The 19,866-nt window shown below is 37.2% G+C and overlaps 1 protein-coding gene across 1 annotated transcript in view; it reads right to left on the bottom strand.

The window, feature by feature from the left end:
- Positions 1–19,866, bottom strand: part of MYBPC3 (myosin binding protein C3) — a 59,680-nt gene that overhangs the window by 22,546 nt on the left and 17,268 nt on the right. Inside the window, exons 9-23 of the mRNA XM_057408886.1 lie at positions 19,038–19,091; positions 18,256–18,258; positions 14,286–14,309; positions 13,398–13,564; positions 12,455–12,587; positions 12,218–12,220; positions 11,657–11,781; positions 10,987–11,092; positions 6,304–6,470; positions 5,801–5,966; positions 4,799–4,905; positions 4,458–4,487; positions 4,153–4,289; positions 2,784–2,861; positions 1,330–1,489 (exon numbers count right to left, since the gene is read on the bottom strand). Coding sequence (XP_057264869.1) covers positions 1,330–1,489; positions 2,784–2,861; positions 4,153–4,289; positions 4,458–4,487; positions 4,799–4,905; positions 5,801–5,966; positions 6,304–6,470; positions 10,987–11,092; positions 11,657–11,781; positions 12,218–12,220; positions 12,455–12,587; positions 13,398–13,564; positions 14,286–14,309; positions 18,256–18,258; positions 19,038–19,091 — 1,460 coding nt within the window. The remainder of the gene's footprint in view (positions 1–1,329; positions 1,490–2,783; positions 2,862–4,152; positions 4,290–4,457; positions 4,488–4,798; positions 4,906–5,800; positions 5,967–6,303; positions 6,471–10,986; positions 11,093–11,656; positions 11,782–12,217; positions 12,221–12,454; positions 12,588–13,397; positions 13,565–14,285; positions 14,310–18,255; positions 18,259–19,037; positions 19,092–19,866) is intronic.

A 19,866-nucleotide genomic window follows, 5' to 3' on the forward strand; every position in this document is an offset into this window, starting at 1 on the left:
GAGTTGTTACTGTTTCAATTTCTATATATAGAAGTCAATGATATATTTCTCTTCAACCTTTTCTTCTTTATTGTATCAATACATTTTTTATCAGACAGCAACAGTAGATATAATTGAGGATGTAGTTTCTTAAGCTAAAGTGCATCCTGATCTTTGATTCTTTTCTGTCAGGTTATTTTTCCTATAAACACCATGGATTATTCAGCTCCCTTGTTCTTCCCAGCCATAATTTTGAAAAAAATGTAAAAAAAAAAAAAAAAAAAAAAAGTTTGCTCCAGGGCTTCCTATTATCTCTAGAATAAACTTTATATAGAATACAATTGTGCATGTCTTTTTGTATTTTGGAGATATTAATAGTAAATATCTTTTGAATAGCTGAAGGGGGCCTACAAGAATAGCGGAGCGGGACTCTTCGTCAGGGATTGTAGTGATAGGACAGGAGGAAATTGGTTTAAACTTAAACAGGGGAAGTGCAGGTTAGATACAAGAAGTTCTTTACTGTGAGTGCTGAGGTTGCTCAAAGAAGAGCTAAATGCCCCATCTCTGGCAATGCTCAAGGCCAGATTGAAAGAGGCTTTGAGCAATCTGGTGTGGTAGGTGTCCTGGCCCACGACAGGGGGTTGGAACCGGATCATCTTTAAGGTCCTTTCCACCCCAAGCCATTCTGTGATCCTCCTATGATTTAGTATTTATAAAAGATGAAAAGAGACAGAATTCATCTAAGCAATGATTCTACATTTCAAAGTTGTAAGTGAAAACAACTTTCTTTTATCATTTCTAAGTTTGCTCATAACCTGACATTCTGTCATATGTGTGGAAGAGTATAAAAAAAAGTTAAATATTGTGAAAAATGTTATAAAAATCACCGACTGAAAACTGTATTCCCCTCAGCTCTTCTGTGACTCACAGTGACAATCTGTTTATATTAGGTACGTTATGTCTCTTTATTCCATTTACTGCTTATAGAATGAAGTCATCTTTGCTTAAAAACATAAACCACAACAAAACGGTGAGAAGATTTTCTTAGACAAGCATGAAATATATGTAGAACAGAATGTCATTTGTAAAATGACAGGATCACCTGAAACTTGAAATATATAAAAAGAAAGTACATGGATTTCTACTGGGAGCTGTTGTCTCACCTTTTCACACAGAAGGCAACTACCTGCGCAAATTACATCTGCTAACTTTTGTGATTGATAGTATATCTTCCTTCATGACCCTTTTCAATTTTTCTAAACCTAAAGTCATAACTTGACTCAGATTTAGAGAAGGGTGAGTTTCAGTGAGCTTAAGATGCTTTCATGGCTGTTTCCTTCCTTCACTTACCAATAACTTTGACTGTGATATCAGCCTTATCTTCTCCCACTGGATTCTTAACTATAACTCTGTATACTCCCTCATCTTCCTTTTCTGCCCCTTCAATAATGAACACACAGTGGTCTTCATGCATCTCCACACGAACTCTGCCTTCAGATTCAAACAGAAGCTGTGGGCAGTGAAAGGAACAGATAAAGTCATTGTAAGTTGTGTCAGGGCAGCCTGATGAGCCTGTAGGTAAGCTGGAGAAAATCTTCAAATCACTGAATAAAATAAAAATTACTGAAAAGCAATGAAGCTTTTAAAGTTCTATTTATACATAGAAGAAAGGAAGTTTAGACTAAATATCTCACATAAATAACATTGGGAAAATTGGTTCTGAAAGTCTGCACATTGTTAAGATTAATTGCTAGTTACTCATACCCCTCAGGTTATGTTTCAAAGAAGGTACTTTAAGTACTTCCACAAATTCCTACTTGGGATATCTGCTATTACCAGTGTAAAGAGTTTCATGGATAACAGTTAGGTACTGTGCAAATTTGAGAAGGCTTCCAAATTGTTGAGCAAATATTCCTGATCAACAGTACCTCCATTTGGCACCAGATAACATGGATTTGAACAACTGCTCTCTAAAAGCTTTACCATGTTTCTTGTTAATGTCCTTAGGGTGATTTCTGTCACTCAAGAGTGTCATATATAACATATAATATAACACCAAGAGTGTCATATACCCCATACAAGAGGGGTAACTTTCTACTTTGAGCTGAGGTCTAAACATAATGATCGCAACTTTGCTGTACATTTATAACATGCTCTTTTCTTCATGTGTCCATGTATCTTTAGACTTGGAACAGGAACCATTAGAAAGTGTATGTGCCTGAATAGTGCCTCCAGAAACCAAAACCTGAGAAAAATTTATTGTTACATAGTAAATGCAAATTTTTCTTTTTTACTATATCAAAATAAGTTAATCATGACAAAAAGGAAACTCGTTGGAAAATTCTATGGATCCTCTTTCACTTCTGTACATACATAGTCCACCTTCTTTACCCATTGTCATCTTTCCCTGTGCCCTGTAAGATTTCTGTCCTTTTTTTTCTCTAGTTATTATTGAAGTTTACAGGTTAGTGGGTAAGAAAGAAAAGGAAAAAACATTTATAAATGTATTAAAAAGAATTTTCAAAATACTGCTTTGATTCTTTGTAATCCAGCCACCATGTGATGGTGATTAGAAAGAGATTTCCTCAATCAGCATTTTAGTCAAAAATTGCTTCCCAGATCTCTTGTGGGCATTCAAAATGTTTAGTACTTGCCATTGTGAAGCAGGATGTTGGGCCTGATGTTCTCTTTGCTTCCCCAGTTTAATATCTACTGAACTTAATTTTATTTCCTTCTGAATATTACCTTTTATCTGGAAAACACTAAGCATATTTGTATCTCTGCATGGATAATGAAGAACTTACCTTACCATCAGTATTTAAGTCACTGCCATTTTCTGAGGGAGTCATGGAATCCTCATTGCTTCGAATAAGGTCGGTCTTCTAGATAAGCAAAGAAACCAGAGAAAGTCAGCTAAGCTTTCTGAGCACAGCAGTAAAGCCGTTTCTGCAAGACAGAGGAGAATCCATATGTTTGTTACAGGGGTTGAAGATGGAACTGTGAGAAAAGTGAAGAGCAAAGTGAAGGCAGCAAGCAGACCTGGGAAGGAAATCAACTTATACAGAAGTCAAAAGTAGAAATGGAAATAGATGTATCAGACTTCAGTGAATTAAGGGAAGAATAAATAAGCAAAACCAAATTTGGAGCTTAACAAAGATGCACGACTTTGCTGCTATAGAACTGTAACTGATTGTAAATCTGTTTGTGTCTTGTGGTACTGGTTACTCATCTTGTAACTACAAAAAAAACCTGATTACTTCTTTCTAAGTCAGATGTAGATGTTGAGACCTCATGCCTTAAAAATACCACGGCATAGGTGTTGTCTGATACCCAGTCATCATTTCATCAAAGAAACTTGTGTATGAGAAAGTCAATTTTTCTTTGTTCCTAAAATAGAGACAAACGGCTCTTATATTTCCATAATAACACTGAATTGCAGAAAAAATACCGAAGTCTTACTAGGAAAATTAATATAATTGGCAATATTATTTTGTCTGCATCTACACATATGGAAAGTGTAATGATGCTGTAGAATATTATGCAAAGTATTTCTGTGTTTTGTGCTAGTTACAGCTTAAGAGCCCACAGATGGTGAGGGGTGGGGATGTTCTGAGACAGCCAGAAAAGAAGCCCACTTAACATTTTGTGTCTAGCGTCTAAGTTCTCTCTTTGATGTTTTGTAATTGGTTTGGTAAGGCAAATAGCAAGTGTCCTTAATTTTCATCATACCAAATACTGTTTTATCCCAGTGGTCTACTAAGAAGACGTTTTCTTCACAGACTGTAGAATTCCGGAGCAAGATTAAAAAAAAAGCTGCCAACTCTGGAACATGTCCATCCTATCAGGTGAAGGTGGTGGGAATGGCTTGTCATTTACTTCTTTTTCTCTGAGGTAGAAAGAGACTGAACACATAACCTGTTTGCATGGACATATATCAACTCACACATACTAAGACCTTCTTTTGGAATAGAAAATGAGGCAACAGTTTAGGAAAAGAACAGTTCAGGGTGACTCTCACAAAACCAGCAAAATCCCAAAGAGCTGCATTGCAGGTATTTAAAGGGAAGATGAAAATGTAACTAAGAATTGCAAATCAGAGTAACATTTAAGAAAGAAAATGGATTTCCTGTTATGACCTGCTTGCCTCAGCCATTGTGTCAGGTTCCACACTACCTTGTTTACTTTCTGCCAGATGACAGTGGGTGTTGGATCTCCTGATATGGGAACATCCAATCGCAATTTGTTCCCAGCCACCACAATAATAGTGTCAGGGGATTGGCCCAGGCAGTCAAGGTGGATTTTAGGAGGTTCTATAGCAAAGGCAAAGAAAAGAAGTTTTAAATTTTAGTTTGAGTGCTCTGTATGAAGAAATAAAATAGTGAATATTCATAAATTAAATTAAAAATGAAAAAGAACACTGCTTCCCTTGCTACTGAAAACTTATTTACTTTAATGTAAATAACAGCTTCTGTTCTTACCTTCTCTTGGTACAAAATCTATCTTGACCTCTGGGAAAGAAAGAGGAGAGAGAAAGGAGAAATAGATCAGAAAACAGAATTTGCACAGAATCTGCTCTCACAATGTAATTCTAAAACTTTTCATCATTAAAACCTCATAAGACATATACAGATTAATGCAATAAACTCAAAAACAGGCTCAGTAAAACAATGATGATGATGACACAAATTAACAGGGAAATGAAATGTGCCTATATTGAGGTATCAGGAAGGAGACTGCATACTCTTTCCTGCTATAACCATGATTAATGCCATCTTTTTATACCTCTGGAATTTCAATTGCATATCCTAAGATAACTTACCCAAAAACTGAAGCTTGGCAGAAAGGTTGTAAGCAAATCCCTGAGGGATGAAGGAATAATCAGCCTCATCGTCTGGTGTTACGTCCTCAATAGTTAGCTTATGGATTCTGGAAACATGAACAGATATATTGCATTCCTTTACCTCTCCACGAGAAATAGGGTTATCATCTCAAGAGACAAGGTGCAGTCTTGTTAACAGACGTTACTACTTCTTGTCCCCTTGTCCTAACATCAAATCAGCAATCACCAGGACTTCTCTATTTTCAGTATTCAAGCAAATCCATGCAGCATGTTTTCTTGTCAAGGTATATAGTCTAGTGTGAACAGAAGAAGCTGTTTCTCTGCTTTAGTCCAGTCCTTTACAAGGGCAGCTGTAATACTGCTGAATAGTTTCATTTGAGCAGATTGTGGCTACGATAAATTCTTGAAAAGCAAGCTAAAAATCAGTGCTCCACCCCTGTATATTGTAAATTCAAAACAGAATATAGAAGGGAGTACCAAGGAAGACTACCTAGCATGCAATGCTTATGTATCTTTTCAAGCTTGCTTTCCATTTCCAGTAGTAATCAGACTGCTAAGAAACTTGAGCACAGGATTGCACATCTGTGTGTTAATATGAACACTAGTTTTTCTGAGGAGGTTTATACATATGTGCTATCTTTATCTGTCTGAGTACTACTGCTAATTTTAAAGTTATCGACAATGTGTTTTCTGCATTGCTTGAATACCAAGAAAACATGAAATCCTAATAAAAATGAGACTGAATTCTGCTGCTGTACCACTGATGCCATACATGCAAAATATACTAACAAGGAAGACTGCATGCATACAAAAGCAATCTGTGAATATATATTGATTGCATATGTGAAACTTTCAAACTTTTTCCTTTTAGCTGGACCCAAGACAGGGTCTTGTTTTATATTCCTATCCCCTGAGATGCTGGTTTCTGTAGAATGTAATGCAATACCCAAGCATATAACTGCTTTCTGAAACAAGACTAACCTGCCAATGTGGGAGATCTTTATCCTTTCATTTGGAACCACTTCCTTTCCGTTTTTTAGCCAGATTCCTTTCACATTTTCATCAGAAACTTCACACTTGAAGACTGCCTGGTCACGTGCCTTCACTGTCAGGTCTGCAATGCTCTGATAAACTTCCAGCTTTTTCTCTGATATTAGGAGAATAATAGATACGTACATTAGCAAATCCCAATAGCGCTGTATGTAAATGCTTGGTGTGGTTTTACTTAGTAGAAAAAGCTAAGGCTGAGCAACCTGTGTGTGGAAGAGTGATATATGAAGGGAAAGCCACAGCATGCAGTTCTTAAACAGGGCTGATAGATAAGCACCTGTGATTATCAGAGTATCTGTTACATCCTTGATGCCCTTTATCATCAAACCTTATGGCCCTTATTAAGTGTTCTTTTTCCTTGGCATAGGGATTATGCTACCCCTATGCACTATCCTGGAGAAGGTTACCTTAGCCTGTTTTAATTTGGTGCCTACCTTGTACAATTAGTTCAGCAACTGATACCCCACCATTGGTCTTCACTGTGTAGTGTCCACTGTCTTCTTTGGTTGACTCATTAATAATTAGATACTGCTTTTTGCCATCTTTCTTGAATCGATATTTGAACGTTTCTTCTCGTGTCAGCTCAACTCCATCCTTTTCCCTGCAATGCCACAAATAATATTGAGTTATTTTTCAATGGCTGGCTGGAAGAGAGTAAGAGCCAGCTCAATATTACTAGAGATTGGAAGACACACGGTAAATTAAATCTTTGTAACATTTCAAGTTAGCAAAATGCTATTGGAACCAGAAATGCTACTAGCTTGACCATTAATTTACACTAGGTATTTGACTTCTGGTTCAAGAGGGTTTACTCGCAGGATTTACTTAATTATTAGTATTTATGCATAGATTTATTTATTATAGATAATTATGAAAGTATATTAAATGCTGTAGAAGATACAGGGATGAAGACACTTCAACAGCAGGGAATTTGCTATTTTATAAATTGCCATAATGTAAATGGGACTTGATGGGAAATGACTTTGAAGTCTTAATTTTCCTGATGTAAATTATAATAGTTATAAATCCATGGTTTGTGGGCATCAGTAAATTAAGAAAATTTTAGCTTGAATTGAAACAAAGATGTATTTTGGATTTTGTAGCCCTTTACATTGAAGGATGTCCCAGTTAATTTAAGACATTACTAAATTAAGCTTCACCATCCAGCCTGGGAGGAAATTTAATTATTGTCATTTCCAATAGTCACAAAGGGAAATGAGTAGAGAGGATTCATGCTGCTCAGTCAAGGTCACACAAAAATACTCAAGATTTCCTGTTGTTAATCCTAAACAACATGAACAGGCTGCAAGAAAATAACTGCTAGTTTCTTCAGCATATTCCTTTTGTAGTATTTTATAGTTTTCATTATTATTTGAATAGATTTATATGATATTACTTGAATACTGCTGCAGTTTGCAAATGAAAATGTTTTTCTCTTTGCTACTTACTCGCATGGTAAAAAAAAAACAACCAGAAAAAAACCCAGAAACAATGTTATGCTTTCAATAGAATAGGACTTTTCTATCTTGTGTAATTTCCCTTATTCATTACCAATGACTATTTAGCCTAAGAAATATGCCTACAGGATAGCAAATTGAAATGTTATTTAAGGACTCCTTAAAATAATAGAGCTCTAATTTCTAGGTAGGTATATGCAAGAAAACCTTTTGCCTCAGTTATTTTGCTGAAGTCAATCACAAGGTCTAAACTTTAAGCAGAGAGAGGAATCATCTGACTTGAAACTTAGATGTATCTGCTGCAACTGCATTTCAAGATACCTATAGGTTACTCCTTCCTAACTGTACTTTACAGCACAGGTTTTTGGATCTTATCTTTGGTTTTGGAAAAACAGTGTTTTCTCCCTTCCAGATCACAGCACAATGTAAAGAAGGGAGGAAACAGAAGATGCCTTTACCAGCCATGTGAAACAGAATGCTTAGTGTTATGTCAGGATAGTGTTTCCTCTGATTGCTGAGTGGCAAGAGTCTGAGACCACATGCAAGATGTTCTCCTAAGGCTGATAGTCTCATTCATGCAGATTAGTTCTGGAACAAGTGCTACGAAGCAATGAGTAAACCTTTGCTGAGCTTCTGAGAACAGACTGTGATCTACAAGTTCAGCATGCTGCTCTGGCAAAACCAGGCAGTTGCGCTGTGGTTAGTGGTCCAAAGCTGAACTTCTTCATTTCTTTTTTAGTGAGGAATTTTGACATATGGCTCATGAAGAATATCTCAATGTTCAGCCATTGTTAACAAAGAGATTTCTTTAAATGTTGTCTAAATAATGAAAGTAGGCTATTTACAATGACTAGTGTCTTAAGTCCCTGGGAATGGAATAGTACATGTAACTTGTGTTTATTTTACTGACTACCACATTGCTGATGCTGTGTGTGAGTAGAGTGTTTGCAGAAGGTTGTCCCGACAAATAGTGGAGTGATAAAACTGTAAACCTCAAAAAAACTCCAACTCCCAGATATCATTTAGCTTAAAATAATACTTGAGTGAAAAGTGAAAACCCTCATATAAGGTTATATTAGAGGCCTTCCTTTGGTGACTGGAGCAATGAGGTAGAAGAATCGGTTGGTATCAAAGTGTAACTGGAAGACTCTGCTCTTGTGAGACCTCACCTGGAGTATTGTGTGCAGTTCTGGTGTCCTCAACATAAAAAGGATATGGAACTGTTGGACCAAGTCCAGAGAAGGTCCATGAGGATGATCAGGGGACTGGAGCACCTCCCGTATGAAGACAGGCTGAGAAAGTTGGGGCTGTTCAGCCTGGAGAAGAGAAGGCAGCGTGGAGACCTCATAGCAGCCTTCCAGTATCTGAAGGGGGCCTATGGGGATGCTGGAGAGGGACTCTTCATTAGAGACTGTAGTGATAGGACAAGGGGTGATGGGTTAAAACTTAAACAGGGGAAGTTTAGGTTGGATATAAGAAGGAAATTCTTTCCTGTTAGGGTGGTGAGGCACTGGAATGGGCTGCCCAGGGAAGTTGTGAATGCTCCATCCCTGGCAGTGTTCAAGGCCAGGTTGGACGAGGCCTTGGGTGATATGATTTAGTGTAAAGTGTCTCTGCCCATGGCAGGGGGGTTGGAACTAGACGATCTTAAGGTCCTTTCTAACCCTAACTATTCTATGATTCTATGATTTTATAGAACCATAAACTGTTGGTTTAAGGACCACGGTAGGTCATCTGGTCCAGCCTCAGACTTGAAGCACAACTAGTGCAATAATAGGTAGGTTAGCCATAGTTTAGTCTATACCAAGAACATCTGCAAGACCAAATATCCATTCTCAACTTTGCCACTCAGTGACTGGAAACGCTTTCCTATTTCCCGTTTAGATTCCAAGGACAAACTGGCTAATGTCTTCTGAGATAAGGCTGATGTAGGTACTATGGGATAATGGGGATGCAGAGATTTATTGTTGCTGTTACATTACTAGAGTTTGTTTTCTTTTGGAACTGATCAGATGATACATCCAGCATTCAGAGATGGGAAAAATCACGTCAAAACTTCTTCAAGGATTATTTCCAAAAGCACCTGAATTTTAAAAATAGCTATTCCATAGTAATGCATAATAATAATGTGAGACCTTTCCAGGTGATCAAAAGAACATTGTTTGCTGATTACTGTGAAGAGACCCACATAATGAGTTCTCCAAGTCGTAGTCTGATGGCCATGCCTAAGAGGTTGTGACCGTTGTCTTGTGCAAGTCACATAATTGCTTTTGTTCATGTGCTTGTGATTTCATATCCCAGGTTTAAAGGGTGCTATAACAGGTGCCTTGAGTTAATGTCTGCTACTTGGCTTAAACTATTGAGCATTTCCCTGATGAGCCAAAACTGAAACTCTTTCTCCATACTGTGTTTCATGTTTTCCTTGGAGATTGTCCTCCATTGTCCAAAATACTCCCTTTGTTGCAAGAGCATTGACTGTCTCACGTAATGAACCCAGTAAAATACAGCGTAAATGTCTAAGTGCTCAGTTTTCTGTTGCTATCATTTGAAGAGTTTCTCTGGCCACTTGCTGCATTTCAGGCTGAGACAGCTGCTGGTTTGGCCTTGTCGCACCAAATGCCCAGCCCACAGATAGCAGCCCTGTATGATGTATGGGAGTTGTTCAAAGGCAAAGGATCAAAGTGTGGCAGCTGCACTATGCTCTGAGAGGAACAGATCTGATTGTCCCCATCTCTTGTAACCAGGCATCTTTAAGCAGTTCCTGAACAATAGCATGTGTGTGCCTGTGCATGTGGCTTTAATGGTGTAATGCATATGCTGTACTAGCTCTTGAGCTCTATTTAAATTTTCAGTTCCTTCCTTTGGGAGAGCAGATGAGTGTTTGGCACTTTCCAGGAATGTAATGGGCATTGTGGGAACAGTTGATAACCACATGCCTGAAGCTGTTAACAAGCACAAGAAAATTTCATCTGGTAGAGAATGAAGTGAGAACAGTGTGAGTAAGACCTGGTATGTGAGCACTGCCTGCTGTGTCTGCCCAAGCAACATGAACCCAGCTTCCGCTTGGCTGGAATGTCCAATAAAATGGACTCTATGGTCTAAATGTTTGTCATCTTAATCCTACTTGCTGCATATGCATAATGATTGCTTTTACAGGATCACTGCAACAGTTATGTTAAAATAAGTCAATGACCTTCTTTCTGTGTCTCAAGCGACACTTTTTTTACCTAAGAAAAAGTGCTTTTTAAGAGAACCAAACATCACACCTCACTGTGGTTGAGAAGACTGGAAGATCCCATAATGTTCAGCAGACTCATCACAATACAGATCTGATTAGTCTGGCCAATAGTTAGACATTACTGTCAAGTGTTTAGAGCAGCTTAAAGCCAACAGCTCGGCAGCACCTTGTAAACACTGCACAAGAAATTCTAGACGCCCTATAAAATATCTATACCTTTTATTTTATTTTTGGCCTCTCATTTCCTCCTCAATGTTTGACATATAGGAGAAGGATCACTCTTTTTCTGAAAGCAGTTATATAGAATGCCTTCTTCCTTTCTATTCACAACTCTAGTACACAAACACTGGTCCTAGAATGTCCAATGAAGTGAGATGGTTTCATGTTGTCTGGGGGTTTTTTCCCCTTTTCTATTCTCTTACCATTTCACAGTAGCTCCTTCTTCAGACACTTCACATTCAAACTCCACCCTCTCTCCAACCATCACCATTTGGTCCTCTAGTGGGTGAGTGATCAGGATTGGAGGTTCTGAAAATGAAGATACTTTTATTAAAACAGTATTCTAGAAGACTGAAAACCAGAGGTAGATTTCAGCACTCTGTACTGTACAGGAAGAGCCCCATGGTGATGCTCTCTATGCTGAAAATTCAGATTTACTGTGCCAGATCACATTATCAATTTTACCAAATGACCTTTTGGGTTTTGCTTCATGAGGCAGAATACAAACACAGAATTAATCAAGTTTCATATATAGTCTAAAATTCTAAACCAGAAGCATTAGTTTCTTGTACTACTTCAGCTGCCCATATAGTTTTTATTGAGTGGAATCAAATTTTAAAGTAACTTTCTGGCCCTATTGTTCAGGAGAAGTAAATCACTTCCCAAATGAGAATTAATGGTAATCATCACTGGGCTGTTTTTCTGTGCTTTCTTAGTTGCATCTATAGGAATAATTTTCCTTCATTCAACTGTAAGAAAAATATATACTTCAAGAAATGTCAGAATTTGTTCATTTGTGAGAATTTCCTTTTCTATGAGATTAACCGATCTGAGAGTAGAGAAGGTAACAGTAATTTAAAGTTCATTGCTCACCTTTTACAAACAATTCCGTGAAGCTCTTCTCGTCCCCTACTACACATTCGTATGCTGCATCATCAGCCAGAGAGCAGTGGTTTATGGTCAGTATTCTCTTATTCCCAACAGACTCAAAAATATATCTGAAAAGAGAATCTGAATAATTATCAGAGTCTAACTCCTTTCAACCCAGACATTGTCTTCCCCTGCCTGGCAGAGGAAAAGATTCCTTCTTTTTCTGGCATCTGTGGCAAGGTTTAAGACTCAATCCTTATATCCCTGTCCTGATGCAGTGGACAGCAGTAGTGCTTGAAAAACTATAGCATAGGAAATTATGGAGAAATCTTCATACAAATGTGAGAAGTACAAACTCCTGTGAATGGTGCCACATGCTTTTCTAACATCTAGCAATACAACAAACCTGGCGACCGCTAAAAGTGCTTTGTCATGGCTTCAGCACAAAATCACTGGAAACTGGGTTGACAAACAAGCTGCACTGAAGTATACCCCATATCATGTGAAAGTAATTGTGAACCCTGGATATGCACATGAAGATCAGAATATAATCTGAGGACTTACTTGCTATGTAGGTAGATGGAAGCATCCAGTTTTATGTGTAGATATACAGAGCAGAGGGAGAAGAAAAGAAAAAGCAGTGAGACAAGCAAACAGTCCCTAAGACAAAGCATAATGTAGATTCTTTCTCAGCTCCCATTTCTCCCCCCTACAATCCTTTCTTTCCAAGAAAAGCTGGTTTTCCCACTTTGTCCAAGCTGTAGCTCCTTCTCTTGGGGATTTCCCATGTTTCTGGTTTACCTGCCGCTCACTTGGATCTCCTGTCCATTCTTCAGCCATTTCACATCAGCATCTGGATTGGCAACTTCGACCATTAATTTGATCTTTTGCCCTTTATCCACCTGGTAAGCTGGATCCAGTTTCTTGAGGAATGCTATGACAAAGAATGATTAAAAAACTATATATCTTATTCATTCTTATACTTAACATTTGTTTTTTGCATTCTCTATCAGGGAAGTAATTCTCTATTCCCTTTCCTATGGTTTAACATCATCTTAAACCTTCCCTGCTTTCTGCATACCTGTTTGCATTTTTACCATTCCTGTCTGTTGATCCTCTTGTTCTATTTTCTGTTTTCCTTAATATAGGATGAAAAGTACGTGATACAAACTAAAATACGCACAGTAGAATAGTCTGTATCAGATGTGAATATGTACTCCAACACATCCTACACAGAGTTACAGCTTTGTCTACCCATGTAGGAAAATGATACTGATCTTCTCACTCGTGAATGGCAGTTTGCCTTCTCTGTTTCATATTTTTAAAACAAATTAGTTAAAATTAGGCAATTAATACTTCACAAGTCTAGAAAAGGCTCAAGAATTCCAAATATATCATCCCAATGGAAATTAAATTCTTTAAGTGGACCACTGATACCTGACATACTGACGAGTTTTAGGGGTGGGGGTTTTGTTGCTTTCTGTTCAGGGAAAAATTAGGTGTAGGGCAGAAGAAACTAGTTAAAATGAACAGGTTCAGGACATCCAGAGTTTCAGAGGAAGGTAGCTCAGAGCTTTGGAGATCGCTTTAATCTTTAGGAATCAGCATTTCATATGTAAAACTGTGTAACAATTGGAATAGGAAAATCCTATTCCTTGTGCTTTTCTCATGGCTGCTATTAGCTGATGTTAATATTTGAAGAAGGTAAGAACATACTTATTTGGAATAAATACAGCTTGCCAACCTGTACTTTTTTTCTCTTCCTTCTTTATGCGTTTGAGGCGTTTCAGCATCCCACGCAAATCTGTGATCCCATACTGAAAAGCAATTTTCTCGTATTCAGAAGGAGGAGCTTTCCTCAGGATTTCCCAGACATCAACATCAGATTGGGATTCAGATTTTCCTTCACCTCTGCAGAAAGGGATTAGAGGATCTGAATGCCGCTATTGAGAGGATTTAAAAACACCTATAGGCTTGGTGAGCTATGTATTGGCTTGATGAAGCCATTTCTTCATTAAAAATGTAGTAGTCTAACTTTTCCTATATTGTTACCCAAAATGATGAAATAAAACTAGTTTTACCGCTATTTATATATAGCGATTAAAATCCAATTACTGACCTGAACGGTTTACTTTCTATTAGCCAAGGCAAATATTAACTTCCCTTTAATGACGAGTAATGGAAACACGTGAAGATTTGTTTTCCTGGTGTGGTCATATACAAAACGTGTCAAAGCAAGGAACTGAACTGACATCCTGAGAACGCCTTAGAAACAAGGCAGTTGGTTTATGTTAATAAGAGACAAATCCTTTTCTACTCAGGGCCTTTTTTCTGTTCACTAAAATGAATTTGAGGTTATTAAAATACTTATCTATTGTAAATATAGTTGCTGTCTGTGGAAACTATAAAACATGAAGACACATAGATTGGTGAGTAATGGCTAACAAGACAATATTTACAATGGACTACTTATAGTTTAACCAAAGAACTTGCAATTGTGGAAGAATTAATGTTTGGTTTAGCAAAGCAAAATGAAAATTTGGTTGCCTGGCTTTGGGAAGGCATTTTTTTCTGTCATGGTATTTTTAATGTATAAGGTCATAAATAGAAAAAGAAGTTGCTGTAACCTTACCGATTTACTGTGCGCAAGAAGCTGCTGTACTCCAGAATGACACAGAGAATCGTTTGGAAACACATACAGCATCCCGATGGGCAAGAAAGAAGACATCATGTGTTAATACAAAAAAGCCATGAATGTCATGTTCATCTTTAGCAGAACATGCTTGTGCTTCAGTAACAGGGAGATGAAGGAGCTCATGCAAAAGCTCTGAAAAAAGCTTAAGAAAAAGGCTGTCCCCTGTTGAAACCAAATTTGCTCCCACACTTTGTATAGTTCCTCTATGCAATTTATAAGTGTTAGCATGTCTGGTTATGTTATTCCAGACGTTATCCCAGAATTATGGCTAACCACCTTACAGGGCACACATAGGTCATCATGGAGTTGTTGCCTGTCATAGTTTCCATTTTGGTAAATAGAGAAAGGATAAAAGATGTAATTTAAAAATTTCTTTAGGAAAAGGAACTTCCTGTGGCTGTTGTTTTCTGGTATCCCAAGGACCAAGCAGATTTCAGTGAGGCAGAACCCACCGTTATAATGAAGCCATGTTCAGCTGTAAACCCAATAAGAAGTCAAATAGGTAATGCAGAGAAAAATTAAGGATTATTGGGCATATTTCCATTTTATTTTTTCCCCCACAATTTTCTAGAAAGATAACAGTCCCATTGGTCTGAAAAATCATGACTATAGTCAGTCTAGACAGAAGAGATAACCAAACACTTCTGGTGCTCGTTTTATTGTCAGGCCAAAAAGGCTTGCTCATAATGTGAGCACAATGTTTATTAAAGTACTGCAGCCCAGACCTGGGATTTCCAGAGCATCTGTAGCTCTTGAAGAGGAAAGGAAGCAAGAGATGAGGATTTCAACTTAGAGAGTTTGAGCTGAAATATGGCATGTGATATCTTATATCTTCGGAGGGGTTTATCACTCACTAAGCCTTCAGTAGCCCTCATTGGATTGATAGGTGTATCTGAGGTTTGGACTTCTTGTAGTAAGTACAGCCTACTGGGTATTTGTTTTGTCACAATAGTGAGTAAAATCACCCACAAATTTAATCAGGGTTCCTCTTCTCTATATATCATTTACTCTGGGGCTGCTATAGATGATTTTTAGTTTTGTTTAGCAGAAGCAGAACAATTGACTGATTTGCCAAATAGACCAAGATATGTTTTTAACATGAGTCATTTTGGGGCAAGTTCTCCTGATCATATCAATGAGCAACTTTCAAATATTTCTAAACACATGTAAATTGAAATAGATATCCAAGTACATAAATCTAGGAGTATATAATATTTCTAATGTGCTGAGTTCTTTGTACTAGTACAATTAATGTTCTGTGGCACAAACTATCTCAAAAGGAAACCTAAATTCATAGGAAATAAGAAAAACTTAACAGGCAGGGTATGAATTCTGGTGGTGTCTCTGTCTATCTGCCTGCTTCTATGCTCATCTCTATTCACCCCTTTGCCTGAAAATTTGCAGGTAGGATTATTCATAGAGTTTTCAAAAATACTTTTTGTGAGTTTTGTTTAAATACATCATGAGAAAAATTGTGTATGCAAGCTGAAACACGAGAAATTTCGTCCTAAGCATGAGTATATTACCTTCCTTGGAATTACTAATATTTTTTAATTACAGGGAAAGGTTTGTAAGCTGCATGTAAAGTTGTACTAAAAGTTAAAGGTTGTAATTTGTATAGTGTTTGAGTTGTGAAAAAACAAGGAAAAAACGGCTTTCTCTGCTTCTGAGCAAAGGTTTCTCCACCCCAATGCTCCTTTTCACCATTTTGTATTTGTTCAAGCTTTCTCTTTGTTCCCATAAAGACACACAAGAGTTTGTACATTTAGGCTGTACTCTTCCAACAGGAACTAAGCAGTATATGAAAAGTAATAGACCTAGACTCTTGAATTTTCTCCCACCCTTACGTTACTCTCCTTGATATTGGGATCCTTATTCAGAGTGATCACCTCATAGGTTAACTATGCACTTGTGGGCATTAAGATGCAGCTCAGTGAACCTGCTGTAAATGGAATATGCAGCTGATATATTTTAAACATATGTGGAGGGGTTAAAAATAGTTTTGTACATCCCAGAGATGGTTCCTTCCTATCCCATTACTGTCAACTGATTGGACCCTGTCAGCTGTCACCTCCTTCAAGGTCTCTGCTCACTATCCATTTAATAGTTCTGTGACAGCTGTTCCCTTCCTCTTCCCAATGACCTCTCCTTGGCCCATGACATCTGTATGTCAACACTAGTTAATTAAATTACAATGATAGGAGATACAATATTAAATGAAGCTCTTTTTATTCTAGTGGGAATGTTCATTACCTCTGGATTGAGCGGCACTTGTACATTAGGTGTGACAAAGCAGAAGTGCCAAAAGAATACTCTTCGATTCTATTTGAATCTGTATAGCTCTTGAGAGTTCCTCAGCATGAGGTCCCCTTTTCTATTCTATTTTAACAAACTATTCTATTTTTAGTTGCATTCCATTATGAAGTTTTTTTGCCTATCGGTTCTTATTAACAAAGGAGTGGTCTTCAAGCTGTGGTGTGCAAAGCCTGAAGGATCCACAAATTAGTTCTAAAGTGGCTGTGAAAAACACCTGGAGCAGTGAATCATCAGCATGCTTAAATTCACTAAACAGAGATTCATAAGTCAAGAAAGGTCAAAACCAGCGGTAGAACGCAGTGACATTTATAAGCTTCTTCTAATGAATTGAATTTCTAGTCTAACAAATAATGAATAGTTAAATCCACAAACTGAACATTTCTAGAAATACTAGAAATTTTTACTCCTTTAAGAGTCCAACCACTGCTCAAAACTAATTATGAAAGCAGAAAGGGAATGCAGTAGGAGAAGGTCTCATAGCAGGGTTTCCCTACTTTAGACTTACAATAAAATTCAAATGCAGGTTTTGTTTCAGACTTCTCTGGGGCTCATGGTGAAACAAGAAACTTGGATATCAGTGTCAGCTATAGAAAGTTTGATAAGTGGACTTTCTGTCTTGTCTGGTTTGAGAATTCTGGTTGTAGTGTTACTGCAAAGCCAGAATTCCCTTCAAGCCGGATAGGTTACATACTGCATAATACAGGACTTTGTACATCTATGTCATGTTGTAGCCCCACTGAAATTTGTGTGAGTTAACTTGACTGAAACATCAGGCTATTGAGTTATTGCCTTTTGTAACCAAGCTACTCCAAATGTATACATGATCCTGTACTCTTTGTGGAGATAAACCCCTTTTTATAAACAGTAATACTAATAGCTGAGCAAAAACTGGACACAGATACCCAACAACATTCACCCAAGCAGTTGATTGTGAAAACTTAAATGGTATAAGTTACATTTGCAAAACAGGAGTCTAGTGGCAAGTGTTTATAGAAACTTCAGGAGCTAGAAAGACAGTGAGTGGCCACGGGCAGTGAAGAGAGCCAGGTTTGGAGTAATGGGATGATAATGAGCAATGGAAACTTCACTTGGAATGGATTGAAATGGTTTGTAAGGGAGACGCCTGTACATTTATGAAGTAAGTGACTTCGGTAATACCTTCATTAACATGTTTCAGGAAGGATGGAACAAAACTTCAGCACATGTTTGATAGGCACCAGCAGGTATATTATGCATGTGATTTTTCTGATTCTAATTTCTATGACTATAGGAATTTAAAGCAGCAGGCTAATGAGAAAATCTGGGAATTCAAGGGCAATTGAAAACTGCTTATAAAAGAAAGTGATGGTGAAAATGAAAGGACATTCAGAGAAGCACATTGATTTGTATTCAGTAGTCTGCCCTTAACTTCTATTAACTGTTTAAAAGCATCTGTCTCAGGAATTGCTGATCATTTTCTTACATGCTATCTAAATTTTATCATGCTCTACACCTAAGAAAGATGAAGATGCATGCATTATTTCAGACAAATATATATTCATATATTCAGCCTGACCCATGCGTTTGTGATAAAATAAAATAGAAATCTTACTCTCTGTTGGCAACAGAAGAATCCAAAACATCCAGGTTAAGATGGTGGGAAAAAGAGAAAAACAGAAGTAGGCAGGTTATGAAAACAGATATTACAATGAAGGATGAGAATGAGAGAGGAAATTCCACCAAAAAATGTCAGTAAAAGCAAGAAATAAAAAGTAGAATTGGAAGAATATTGATATAAAAATATTTATATAATATTTATGCAACATAGAATATATTGCATACATGTAATAAAAAGCTATAGAAAATATAGTTTTGTAATGTAATACTAACAGATATCTAATAAAATGGCTTGTTTTCCCAGCTTTCTGATGAAAAGTATTGTGGAAATTTAGGACAGAAAAATCTTCTTATAATATATATATATATATATATATATGTATATGTATATTCCTATTATAATGTATATAGCTGCCTATATATAATAAACACCTGTCTATAATAAATTCTTATAGACAGGTATTGTAAATTGTTGTTGCATTTCGGGGCTTTTTGTAATGAAAAGCTCTGGTGGAAGCATGCAATTGTCTTAGTCCCAGCCTTTTCTATCTTGGGAAAAATCAGTCTTATAAACCAAGCAGAAATGCATCAAATGCTGAGTATTTGGGGAATTTGCCATAAGTTTCTGTCATTCTTTTTCCAGTTACAGCTGCTTCAGGAAAACTTCAGGGATTCTGAATTTATGAAAATTAATATAAACTTAATCTAGATTTTGTGCTTCAGAGTTCAACAGAAACTGGTTGTTTTAATTCTTTAAGTTCATGGAATTTTACTCACCTCTTTTTCAGTAGGGCGCTAAAATTAAACTCTCCATCTTCATGACCCTCCGTGCTGTATAGTAACAGAAAGCCACAATTAGTTTCAAAAGGAGATGGGAATACCTTGTGAGACTGCAGCATGATGTAGGTGATATATTTTTGTAGGGTACTAGTAGATGGATTTAGAATGACTCAGAACATGAACTGACATGGGAGGTGACAATTAGGCTCTTTGTCTGTATTGGTCTTCATATAGGCTTAGGAAATATATTTAATGAATTTGTATTTTTTCTGTGCTGATTATGGATAAAGTTGTACATAGTATTAGCTTGGTGGTCATATTGATCTGGAACGTGTTTACCATAAAGATGTTTCAGAAGCTTTTCTTTGGACTCATTAGTGCTTTTGGAAAGCTGTCATATCAGAAATGTGAATATTATTTACAGTGTGGGCAGTATTTAACCAACAGTTCTCTGGGACTTCTTCCGATCTCAAATAATGTGGGGATTTTTCTAGTATTACCCCAGCTGTAATTGTTTCCTAAGGATCTTTGTGATTTCAGAATTTATTGCACAGAAAAATGTCACATCATTGATGCTTGGGAGAGTTAAAGGACGAATTCTGTGCTCTGACTTTGATTCTGAGATGAGGTTCAGTATGCAGTTACCCAGCAAGCAACATGACAAGCAATGGTGTGATGAGTTGGTTTGTGGGAACAAGAAGCAACAAGCAGGAGTTTTTTGATGTGTAATTTTGTCTGTTACATATGGTGAACTCAGATGGAATGCACAATGTTTTTTTTGGTGTTCCAAATCAAATGCCTTTTAGCTGTGCTTCTGAGCATTTGA

This window comes from Pezoporus wallicus, unplaced genomic scaffold, assembly GCF_028554395.1.
Source record: "Pezoporus wallicus isolate ANWC-B61680 ecotype Strahan unplaced genomic scaffold, APGP_CSIRO_Pwel_v1 contig_6382, whole genome shotgun sequence".
NCBI classification, from domain to species: Eukaryota; Metazoa; Chordata; class Aves; order Psittaciformes; family Psittacidae; genus Pezoporus; species Pezoporus wallicus.